Source organism: Gavialis gangeticus, unplaced genomic scaffold, assembly GCF_001723915.1.
Source record: "Gavialis gangeticus isolate Ggan-Ray unplaced genomic scaffold, GavGan_comp1, whole genome shotgun sequence".
Classification (NCBI taxonomy): Eukaryota; Metazoa; Chordata; order Crocodylia; family Gavialidae; genus Gavialis; species Gavialis gangeticus.
The window spans coordinates 71,803,817-71,816,524 of NW_017729033.1; the positions used below are offsets into that span (position 1 = coordinate 71,803,817).

General features: G+C 43.2%; 1 protein-coding gene across 1 annotated transcript in view; it reads left to right on the plus strand.

Moving 5' to 3' along the window:
* The first annotated feature begins 2,509 nt into the window (after positions 1–2,509).
* The window catches only part of KIT (KIT proto-oncogene receptor tyrosine kinase), a 132,340-nt gene continuing 122,141 nt past the window's right edge, over positions 2,510–12,708 (plus strand). The window contains exon 1 of the mRNA XM_019525864.1: positions 2,510–2,648. Within this exon, the coding sequence (XP_019381409.1) occupies positions 2,510–2,648 (139 nt within the window). The remainder of the gene's footprint in view (positions 2,649–12,708) is intronic.

The following is a 12,708-nucleotide window of genomic DNA, read 5'->3' on the forward strand; positions in this document are numbered from 1 at the left end:
CCCCTACTTCTGTGTCAAGGTGTTTTGTAACCTGGTCATAAAAAGAGACTAGATTAGTCAGGCATGATCTACCTGCTACGAACCCGTGCTGGTTTACCCCCAGCATAATTTTTCCTGCTGGGCTCTCACATATATGAGACTTAATAATTTTTTCAAAGACTTTGCCAAGGATGGAGGTGAGACTGACTGGCTTATAGTTGCCTGGATCCTCCTTTCTCCCCTTCTTGAAAATAGGGACCACATTGGCCCTTTTCCAGTCCTCTGGGACCTGTCCCGTGTGCCACAAGTGCTCAAATATTCTTGCCAGGGGCTGTACAATGATGTCGACCAGTGCCTTCAGTACCCTTGGATGGAGCTCATCTGGGCCTGCTGACTTAAACACATCCAGTCCTTCCAAGTGACTCTACAACATCTCAGGGTCAATGCTTGGTAGTCTGGCGCCCAGCTGTTGCCTCTCTACAGTGTGAGACTTGTCTTGCCCCTCGTTTAGGAAGACTGAAGCAAAGAACTCATTGAGGAGTTCAGCCTTGTCTTCCCTGTCTGTCACCAATTGCTTTTGCCTGTTCAGTAGTGGTCCTATTACACCCTGGGCCTTCCTTTTACTCCCTATGAAAAACAAATTTTTGTTATTCTTAACTGGGGATGCCATCCTTTGCTCCATGGTAGCTTTGGCCTTTCTAACTGCCTCCCTACAACTGCGAGCTGAGGAGGCATACTCCTCTTTAGTAATCTCTCCCTGTTTCCACTGCTTATATATATGCCCCCCTTTTTGCCCTTAGGCTGCTCTGGATTTCTCTGGTCAGCCAAGGAGGCCTCTTGGCCCCCTTCCCCCTTTTCCCCCTCATCGGAATCGTCTCCCTCTGTGCCCGAAGAATCGTTTCCTTAAGACACGGCCACCCTTCCTGGGCTCCCATCTCGCCAAACCTCCATGGAGGAGGGGGTACCCTTTGTGGAAGGGGAAAATGCACATACCCCAGCAAGTGTCTCAAGGCCTATAGTCAATCCAGCATCCTATGGTAGGGAGCAACGACACTGGGGTGACTTGCATGAATAATTTGAAATGGCAGCTGAGTTAAATGGATGGGATGAGGATATTAAGTTAAAAATTGCTGAGCCTGTTGCTCACAGGGAAGGCCAGGGAAGTCTACCATGGGCTCATCAGTGAAGCCAGAAAGGATTATAAACACCTGACAGGGGCCCTCATGAATGTTTTAGAACCAGGTTCAGGTCCTGACTGGGACTGTGCAGCTTTCTTTAATAGTAGGAAGACTTTAGCAGAATTGGTGCAAGAGTTTGGCATTGCCCTAAGACAGGGGTTTTCAACCTTTTTCAGTCGGTGTACCCCTGGCAGCTGGTTGAGAAGCAGGGAGTCCCCTCGTGGCCAGTCAACAAGCGGGGGAGGGGTGTCCCCAGGCAACTGTGGTGGCGAAACCAGAAGTGCCGGCGGTGCACGATGGCAGAAGTGTCAGCGGCACGCAGCGCTAGCGAAAATTAAAGCGCTGGCGGTGTGCAGCAGCGCAAACAGTACAAAGTGCTAGTGGCCCCACCCTCTGCTTCTCTGCACCACTGCCGTGTACCCCCAGGGGCCTTCCCAAGTACCCCTGGGGTATGTGTAAACCTCCAGTTGCAACCCCTGCCCTAAGACGATTATCTGTAAAGGCCTTCACACAAATCAGCCCTGAGATACAGGATCTACTGGTCCATGACCAGTTCATCAGCAGTGTGGGCCCAGCTTCAGTTGGGGAAGGCCCATAACCTGGATGATGTCGTAAAGCTAGTCACTGAGATGGAGTGGTGCAAATGCATGCCAGGGAGGAGAAGTCAGCAGCACACACGTGACTAGAGTCAGCAGCCTTGTGAATGGTGATGGAGGCACTGAGCAAGATCTGAGATGAACTGGACCAGCTCAAGAAAAGTAGGGAAACCTAGCCCCAGAGCAGACACAAAAAGGGACATTTTCCTGGACCACAGTGGCTGGAGTGTCATCAGGAGAATGCTGTGGCAGCCAAGATCACTTCCAGAGGGCATGCTCAGAGAGAAGGTAGGCTGTGGAGAGAGTGCCCATCCACTGCTAGCAGACAGAGCACAGAATGAGAGTTCTTTCTAGATTCAGGTGCTCAAGTATCCGTTGTATATAGCTGGGTATGGCAGCAAGCTACAACAGAGACAGAAAGAATCATAGAATCATAGAAGTAGGGTCGGAAGGGACCTTGTAGATCTTCAAGTCTGACCCCCTGCCTTCAACCCTTTAGGCTAGCAGTCAAGATATCCAGTGGAGAAGCACTTCCAATTCTGGGAAAGTGGAGTACAACCATCAGCTTCCAAGGCCTACAGATGCCATGTAAAATTCTCATAGCAAAGGATGCTATTTAAGCTGCCTTGTTAGGCATTGTCTTCCTAAAAATTTACCAGGTTTTTATGAATTTTGCAGATTTTTTCATGTTCTTTTCTGGCGAGGCATTTCCCCTTCTATACCACAGTTAGCCGAGTGAGGGCATGCCAAGTGGTAATGGAGAAGAACCTAACAATACCTCCTAGAAGTGAGATGATGATCATTAATGAACTGAAAAGATGGTGCCATGAAGAAGAGGACTTTTTAAAATCTAAGTTCACTGGTGAATCGGGATTCCTAGTAGGAACTACAATGGGTAAGAACCACAAGGTGAAATTCCTCTGCAGGTTGCTAATGCATTGACAGAACCACAGGTTGCATATTAGGGCATCGTAATGGGCATGTCTGAGACAGGTGTGACTGTTCTGCAGGAGGACCCTTGATCAGAGAGATTGGTTGCTGTAAGACTACTGAGCTCAAAGGAGAGCCAGGCACTAAACTTTGGTGGAATGTAGGAAAATTCGAACATGTTCATGTTAAGTCTTGGTGACCTGGAGCCTGAGCAAATGAGGGCAGTACAAGAAGTCCTATTGGAGTATGCAGATGTAGTCAACCTTGGGGACTACAACCTAGGGCATACAGGCTTAACAAAGCACTGGATTAATACTGACAATCAGGGCTGAATTAACTCTTTAATGGGCCATAGTCAAACAAACTTGTGGGCCCCAGGCCAGTCATGACCAAAACAAGCCCAACACATTTAAAAGAAAAGAGAATGGTGCTGGAAAGTGTGTGTAAGGGGGTGTAGCTGTGTGTGTGGGGTGGGGGGTGGGCAATAGGGTATGTTGGGGTGTATATGTGGGAGGGGACTGTGGGGGCGGAGTGTGAGTGTGAGGGAGGGTTGGGAGGTGTGGAGACCCCTCCTACACTCCCCTACCATGGAGCACAGCCTCTGGTGCCAGTGGCAGCAGCCCTCGGGGCCCACCCAGGCACCAGCACCCTGCGATGTGCAGCTCCAGCCAGCACTGCACAATGGTGGCAAAGATCGCTGCCCTGCCAGCTGCTTCTCTTGCACTGGTCTCCACGTAGCCCATGTGTAGATCTGGGGAGCTGCAAATAGGGACATGCTCTCAGTTCTGCTGCACAGTAGACCAGGGTGCCACTTCTGATGTGCCACCATTGTCCATAAAAGGACAGAGTTAATAATCACCAGAAAAAAGAGCTAGGTTTGGACTTGGAAGCTGATGGGGCTGCACTCCTTGCTCCCACCATACAGCGCTGGATGGAGCCGTGCCCAGGCCTGTGTGGGCCACGATTGCCCCGAGGGCTGCTGCTGGTGGGGGTGGAGGTTGTTCACCATGTGGAAGGAGTGTAGGAGAGGTTCCCCACACCTCCCACCCTCCCTCATACCCACACCCTGCCCACCCAAGCTCTGTGCTCCCACCCAGCTGCAGCATGCCCTCTCCCTTATGTGGTGCTTGGAGCAAGCCAGAGGCTGGGGAAGGCATGCAGGTCCTTGGGGTGGCAACAGCAGCAGCCCTGCCCAGAAGCTGCATGCTGGCTGGGCTGGGCCTTTCTGTGACCCCATCTTGTTTCTGCAGCCAGGATCTACAGTTTGGGAACTGCTGTATTACAGGAAAGCCCCAAATAAGCAACCTCCAAATAAAAAAGCCCAAAACATTGCAACCCACGATTCTAAAAATCAAAGCAACTTTTTTTAAAAACAAACCCAACTCCACTTATTATAAGCAGACTTGGCAACATGGGCTCAAAGCCACCACTAGGAATTGGGTCATAGAGGACAGTCTGGTTTTCTGGTCCTCTGTTGATACGAAACCGGATGCCTTTATGTGCTCTATTTTTCCCCGCTGGGCCCCCCCAGCCTTGGGAGGCATGCAATGTTCTTGGTGGTGGGGACAGTCCTCTATTCTTGAGGTACCTCGATGGCCACCTTCGCTAAGAAGCAGCCTCTGCAGCAGCGAGGCTAGCATAGGGGAAGAGGAAGGGAGGCAAGGGGAGGGGAGGCAGATGGGGCTATTCGCACCACCACCATGGAGAGAAAGAGCAGGCCCCCCCTTTCCACACCTCAGGGCCCTAGGCCTGTGCCTCGTTTGTCTATGTGTTAATCCAGTCCTGTTGGCAATGCCTAGATGACTACCCGTCCATTTCCAGAAGGAGTTTGATTAGTAGCTGCAAGAGATGAGGAAAGAGGCCCTCTTTTAGCCCATGGACTGCCCCTGTGGTATAGGTGCAGAAGAAAGGGGAGGTGTGCTGGTCTATGTGTATTATCATAGACTGAATGATGTTACTGTTAAGTGTGCCTACGCCTTACCTCAAACTGATGACATGCTAGACCTCCTGGGCAAAACTTCGCTGGTTCTCCACCCTGGATCTAGCTAGTGGGTACTGGCAGGTGGAAGTGCACCCAAAGGACAGACCTAAGACAACTTTCTTCACAAGAAGAGACTTTTTGAGTTTAATGTTGTGGCTTTTTGTTTATGTAATGCTCCTAATACATTTCAGAGATTGATGGATATCACGTTAGTGGATTTGCAAGGGACATCTTGTCTGGTGTACCTGGATGATATAATTTATAGGTCAAACCTTTCAGGAGAACTTGCAGAAACTGAAAGCAGTTTTTAACAGGCTGAAGGAAGCCAACTTAAAAATTAAACCTGCCAAATATCAGCTTTACTGCAGGCAAGTGATTTTTTTTGGGACATGTGATCACCATGGAGGGGATAGGCCCAGAGTCAGAGGTAGTAGAAGCAGTTAAGGCCTGGCCAGAACTCCAGAATGTAACAGAAATGTGCAGCTTCTAAAGGGTTGGAGACCTTTAACTGTAATAATCTAATTCTAATTTGTCTATTAATTTCAATCTGAAAAGCCTAAACAAATAATCCAAGCAATTTTAGTTGGATAATGGATTCTCCACTTTGTGTCATAATTTTATGTGCTGCTGAATAATTGCCATCTTCCTTGCTGAAAGTGATTGCTTTTTAGTGACTGGTATATTAGTTGGGTCTATACAGATATAGCTTTTAAAGTGGGGGGTAAAAGTTCCTAGTCACAAAAAAGGTAAAGTTTGTAAAGCATAATACAAAGGTAAGTGAAAGCATTTCTAATGCCGAATGAGGTGCTGGCAATCTCTTAGAAGTTGCTGTGTGCAGCCAGCAATAGTAGGGGACCAAACCTAATGGCTTTCTGTGACATCAGGAAACGATATTCCAGATTGTTAAAATATGACCAGGTTTTTGACTTTTTGTGTTTGTCAGAAGTGTTATTGAATTAAAAATATAATACAAATAAAATGGGAAGGCTTGACCTTCATTCAATGTATCTGTTAAACCTGATATAATGAATATGCATACTTTTTCTTTTAACTCTGAAAATAAAGAAACCAGGGGCTCCCCTGCTTTAGAAACTGTGCTGGGGTTGCCTTCAGGCAGGCACTTTCAGAAATGAGACAAGGCCAAAGCCCAGGGCAGATCCAGGCAGGGATGCACCAGGGTAGTTGTATCCCTCTCTCCTTTGATTCCTGCTCCACCCAACTGCCTAGCAGTAGCAGCAGCATTTCTAGTCAAGCAGTGTGGTGGTAGTCAATTGAGTTCATGGCTGATTACCATCTACCTGATCCCTTCTAAACTCTTCATTTTGCAGACTCTTTCTTTTTTTTTTTACTGTCTTGCTGTTCCAGAATCCAGCTAGCCTTTATTCTGCAGTTCTGCTGTCTGTTAGCTGCTCCTTGTAGTGAACCTCTTATTTCACAGCCTTGCAGGTTGTTTTTAACTTATTCCAATGAAGTTATATTTGTTTTTGCTTCAGTCCTCAAATGAATAATACAGTCCTAGGTCCCTAGCATATTAGTAAAGCTTCTAGTTTATTTTTAATTGGAGAAAAATGCATGTTGTTTTTCAAGATCCACTCATTGTCACAGTGATCCCAAGTAAGTACCCCAGTTCAGGAACTCCATGACACAGCTCTCTAAATGGGATAAAATAGAAAATGTGTAGGGAAATGCTACCTTGGAAAAAAATTAAATGTTTAGTTGCATATCTACAGCATGCTCATTTAACTACATCTATGCATACCAAACATAACAGAGCCCGAGTTAGCCACCTCTGCTTAAATTTAGAATCAGAGCAGCAAAAAAGATAAGTGGTCTTTTAATGACTAGAAATTTACCATTTACAGAGGAAGTGAGCAGTTCAGGAAAAGCATGTAGAAAAATATGGGTCAGTGTGAAACAAATTAGAGACTTTAGGCTGGTCTGGTCCTGAGGTCCTTGTGAGTAGGCTCTGTCCCAGCATGACTCTTACAGGACTGAATTCTTAATAAAAGAAGCAGTAAATCTAAATATATTACGTGCCAAATTCACAAAACTTCTAAATGCTGAAAAAGTAGATGTTTTTATAAATAATGGTGGGTATTTGGCAACATCCTAAAAAAATGATTCGTTTTACTCCTGATTCCACTTAGAATAATCAAGAATTGATACTTTGTTTGTTTATGATATCTAGTTCAGATATACATAGAGACAGGCCATACCACACAGACTACATAGATTTACAAAGGTGCAATTGCAGACTATTCTCCAGGATGACCCTCATGCTGTAGATTAGGCTTATCAAAGTAATTTGACTTTGTGGGCTAGATCCATGCCACAGGGCTCCTTGCCAGCCAGATTCAGACGTCTCTGCAACAGTGGGACAGGTGGGAGTGGTGTTAGTCCCCATGGCCACCTGAACTGCTGTGTCAGCCTAGGGGAAGCTGGGGCTGCCAGAATCTTGGCCTCTCCAGAAACCGTACTGGCCAGATGACACAGGTCTGAAGACCACATTCAGCCCTCAGGCTGGATGTTTGATGCCCCTGTTGTAAATGTATTACAGCAGGGAGCTGAAAGATAAACATAGCAGACTTAATTTTCAGAGATGCTAACCACCTGCAGCTCCCATTAACTTCAATAGAGGTTATAAATGCAACCTGGACCCGCTGTACATCAACACTTGGGGTTTAAAGAATGTTATTGTGCATAACATTAGGAAGTAAGCTGATATGAATAAAACCTCCCTCTAGCAATCATACAATGTGGGGTTATATGAAGATGGAATAAGATTGGTGGGAAAATAATCTTTAGAGACTTCCTACCATCATGCAGTATGAGAACAGGTTGTAAGGATAGTGACATGTAATTTAGTTCTTGATATAGACCACATAATTTATATTAGGGATACAGGAATACTTATTATATGCTTATAGTGCCTGAATTTAACAGGGACTGTTCAAGAGGTCACACAGGTAGGAGTACAGAATAAAAACAATGGGAAAGCTGTTGGCTTTGAGGTGCTTTCCCCTGTCTCCAACATATTGCAATAGTTTTGTCAAAGCCGGGAGCTGCTAAAGCAGAAGGCCACAAACAGTTAAAAAGTGACTTGATTCCTGTGAAAAAGATTAGTTGCCAAGAGCTGTCCGAGGACTTGCCAGTGAACTCTGACACAGAAAATTTGATGCAGAGAGAGTCTGCGTAGAAGAGTTCATAGGAAGTTAAACCTACTAGCCTCCCCTGTGGAAGATGATTTAACACCTGGTAAGCTGCATATGCATACAGTCTGTTTATGGTTTTGGATTTGTTTTTTTTCCTGAAATACTGCGGTTCTAATAAATACTGCTTTGTTTTAAGAAGACCATCTGGTTACTGGTTACTAGTGTCCTTCCTCCCACAGGGGACAGTACTGCAGAATCTGGACATAAGTCAGATTGGCTGAGTTGATCAAAATTGATGTACCGGGACTGCAGCCAGGACTCAGTCTGATTGTAGACGAATCATGTGATTCCATCCTGAGAAAGGTGATGGCTTCAGGCTTGAGACCTGACAGGGGGTGTACTGGCAGAGACCAGGATGAGTCAGTGATGCAGTTAACCTAGAAACGTGGACGCAGGATTTTAAATGGTGAGGGGATAATGTACGAGAACTGACAAAACTCCATAAAAATACATATATAAACAACTAAAATGGGATTTGGCAAACTTTGAAAGCTCTTGCTAGAGCTAAAAGCCCCAAAAATACTAAATAAAAATATTAAATAAATTAAATTAAATTAAGTTAAGCACTGGTATTATGCTAGGTCATAAAGCAAAGCAAATTATAACTTTCCAGCTTTGTGGGCTCAAAGAATTTAAGTGAGAAACAAGCATCCTATTCTCCAATTCATTTTTCTGAGGTACATCAGACCAATGGAGTGTTTTATTATTTTTATTGCAGCTTAAGTGCAGACAGAACTGTTCTGTTAATTAATTAATGAACCAAATTAATTAATTCACAAAATAATGTAATTTAAAGAAATACCAGAGGAATTGATTGACTCTGATATGACTCTAATAATCTTGGAAAAAAACTTCTTGATAAATCCCTTTCAAAATTTATTAAGATTCCAGATGTTGGAAAATAATGGATCTGGAGGAAATCCAGGAGGATTTTCATGAACTATAAAGTGGAATTAGTACCCATAATGGATACTAATGGGTACTACACTTGACTTTCTTTCCAGGCAACAAGGAGTTAATTTCCTCATCAACCTGACATCCACTACAATGAAAAGAGCAAAGGTGGGGTTTCACAAACCAAACTGATATATTCAGGGGAAACCCAGCAAATGACATAAAAGCTGAGAGAAGCAGAAGGCTTGTAAGAAGACAAAATTCCACACTCATTAGTCACAAGATCAAGTTGTATGCAAACTGGGTTGGTTTTGTGTATTTTCTCATTATGTTAAACTATTTTGTTGTTTTGCTGTACACACCATTCTCAGGCCTTGGGGGTAAAAAACCTTGAAGAAGAGACCTTACTGCCTGACTTTCCTTCAAGCAAGGTCATTGCTTTGGTTTTCAGTTTCCTTATGGCCTGAAACTTATAACTATATCCTTCAGTAGGGGCCTATGTGAGAAATGTAACATGTGACAAAGAAAAGACCAGCATTTTGCAGTTTATAATGACTGATCTCTTTTCTTAATGTAGATTGCAGACTACAAACCCGTAAACTTTTTTATCAAAAAGATTACAACCTTTAGTTTCCACTTAAGTGTATGCTGATAAGACAGTTTTTACAATGGCATGCCATTCATGTGATAACACAAGACATGTCTTTAAAATATATATAGTGTTTAAAGCTTCAGTGAAGATTACATCTTTTCTCTTGACATTAGATGTAGGAAAAGTCTCTAATTGACTAAGATGGCAGAACTGATTTTTTATCATGGGGACAATGGGCTTTAATGAGCGTTTTACAAATTGGATAAAAAGGAGAAAATATGAGGCACCTTTTTCTTCAGTGAGAGTGAATGGATTTAATTTACAGGTTCATACTCCAGAGCATAATGAGATAAGTATTGTCTTATTTGCATTAATTTTAGTGTCTTTCATGCTAAGCCTTATGGGAATGTCCTCCAGTTAAACTGCAGAGAAGACAATAAAATCATACTATATACAGATAAAGGGTGTGTACCTGTGTGTGTATCAGAATCTGAATCCTCTGCCCCTTCTCCCTCCATTATTTTTCTAGTGTGAGGAAATACTAGGCTTAAAAAATAATAAAACTAAAAGCAATGAGAAACCATGAAATTTCCCTCAAATCTCCAAGAAAACAGTTTCAGGTGGAACACTTGTACCTTGTGGCATAGGATTTATCTAGAATGAACCAACCCTACATCCTTATGATTTAATTGTTAAATGTTTGTGCAAATGGAATACCAGACTCAAAATCAGTACATTTCCAAGCATATCATAGTTTATTAAAGCACCCATGACCCATGGAAGAGTTTTTTCTATAGCTGTCTAGATTGCTGGCCTTTACATTTTCTGTGGAACGGCAAATCTTAAAGTAAGATATACCATTCTGCAGTTTGGAAGAGAAGAAGGAAATATCATCTGTCTGGATAATTCATTATTCCACAATTAAGTCGAATAGTTTATAGATGGTATTGTCTGGCTGAGGGATATTGCCTTTCCAAAAGTTTCTACTGAACCTCACTTTTATTTATATATAAGATGCTATAGGATTAATATCCCATGGGTTATTCATACTGTAAAGATTTATTATAAAGTAGTTTTCCTTGTCCTAGTAATAAAATTGTTTGATGCTATCCAACTACCTAAGGCAGGGGTGTCAAACTCATACCAGACCCTAGGCCTAATCCAAATTGTGGGACTCCTCCTAGGCTGGATCTGTGGAGCTGGTGCTACCTGCAGCAAGTCTGGAGACAGAGGCACAGAGGCTGACAGCAGCAGTGGGTCTGCCAGTGAGGGTCTGTGAGCAGTGGCAGAGGTCTGGGGGTGGTGGTAGGGGTCCAGCGGGCACAGGGTTAGCAAAGGCTGTATCTGCACAGCTCTGGTTCTCTGCCCTGCTACAAATTGACATCACCATTAGGGCCCAGTGTCCCGACTTCTGTGGCAGGCCCTGCCTCCAAATTTCAGTAGGCCAGTGAGCCAGATGGAAGGGGCTCCACAGGATGGATCTTTGACATCCCTGAGCTAAACTAACATCCAAATGGATTTAATTAGAGATTAGGTACCAAAATAACACAAGACCTTGTATATGTTCACCAGTCATTTGATGCCATGAGCGTGATCAGTGATTTTTCTAGATTTAGTAAGGTGTTTACTACAATGAGTAGTCTAATTGATCTGCATGAAAACATTCCTGGTATTATTTAATACCAGGAGTTCCCTAAATCCATAAACCTAGCATCACTTGAAGAACTTGTATGAAATCCAATAATGAGAACAAAGGTAGAAGAAGTAGGCACATTCATTCATCATTATTATTCCGTTACACTTGGTAATATGGGTCCAATTCCTTGACCAGCTCTTGCTCTGGCCATTTACAGCAATACAGCAGAAACATGGAGCATTATAATTCTGATCTGGTGGTGGCTTTGTGTTTGTGTAAGCGACTGTCCAAAGCATAAGGCCATGCTGAATTGGACCCTGTCTACTTGGTGCTGTTCAGGACCCAAAATAAAGTCAGTGCCCACAACTGACATAAGACTGGCAATAGGAGAGGAATGGGGAGCAACCTGTCAGAATCAACTCTTGAGAACTTTTTTTCTGGGATCTTTATATGATACATTTTATACCATTTGCATCTTGAACGAATTAAGCAAGAAGTACCCAAAAACACTGCAAGAATTTCTGAAGCAACAAAGACACTCCCAAAAACATTTAAAACAAAGAAACATCTCTTAAGATTTCTTTTGTCACTTTCCAATATTAATTATGTGAGGCTGACCCCTAGTAATAAATGTGATTTTAAGGAACGCTATTTGAGAAAAAAACTATGTATGTACTATTAAAAAATAAAACTGCATGCTACTTTGCAGGCAAAGGAGGGAACCACCCATCAAAAGAGACTAGCTGTCTAAGATGAAAGAGAGCAGAGAAATGGTGAGAGCCATTTTAAACATACCACACAAGACTTTCATCTAATGTTGGACCATATGGGATAATGCTATTAACCTTGGAAAAATCTGACAGTGGTGAAAAAAAATTAAAAATAATATATTGCTTTCAGTAGCTTTTCTGATCTTTACTGATGCCCTTGAAAAAGTTTAGATTTATTTTGCTTGCATCTCACTATTGAAGTGAATGTTGTCCTATCTCTTGCTCTAAATCCTTATGCAAACAACAAACAAGCTTTCTTTTTCTTGATAGTTTTCTTTAACACTCTTTAATTGTGTCTTCCTCTCTAGTACTGCATTCTTTCAGCTATCTGGTAGGAATTTATTCTTTGAATGCATGTAGGAGCTCATATGTCTACAGTCATATGCTGTAATGTGCTTTCACCCCAGCAGTTTAAGAACCCGACTGACAACCAACAGCATATAAAACTGGGGTCAGCAGCCTATGGCCCGCAGAACCACTGCATCTGGTTTGTAGACCTGAGGGGCTTTTGTTGTGTTTTGGCATTAGGGGGGCTTCTGTGCAGGGATTTGGTGGCTGGGGGCTTTGCCTCTGCAGCAGCTGGGTAGCAGAGAGAAGCTATGGTGCTGGTACTGCAGGGACAGGAGTAGTGACTGCAGCTACAACTGCAGCAGTGGCAGTGCAGGCTGGGTGGGAAGCTGCCTGCTGTCAGAGCTAAGCCCCCACTCCAAAATGTTGCCCACCCCTGATATGAAAGGTAGGACATGTACTATATTATCTCTGAATGACATGCAATTTCATTCTTGCTGCTAAGTATAGATTTATATATATTTCTATGGATGCTAATTAATATATAAACCAACATCCCAATATTTATGAATATATAATTATATATGCAAGATGTATACATAATTATAAATTGTAATTCTTTCTCAAAAGAGTTATCTCCCTTCTTTTTTCC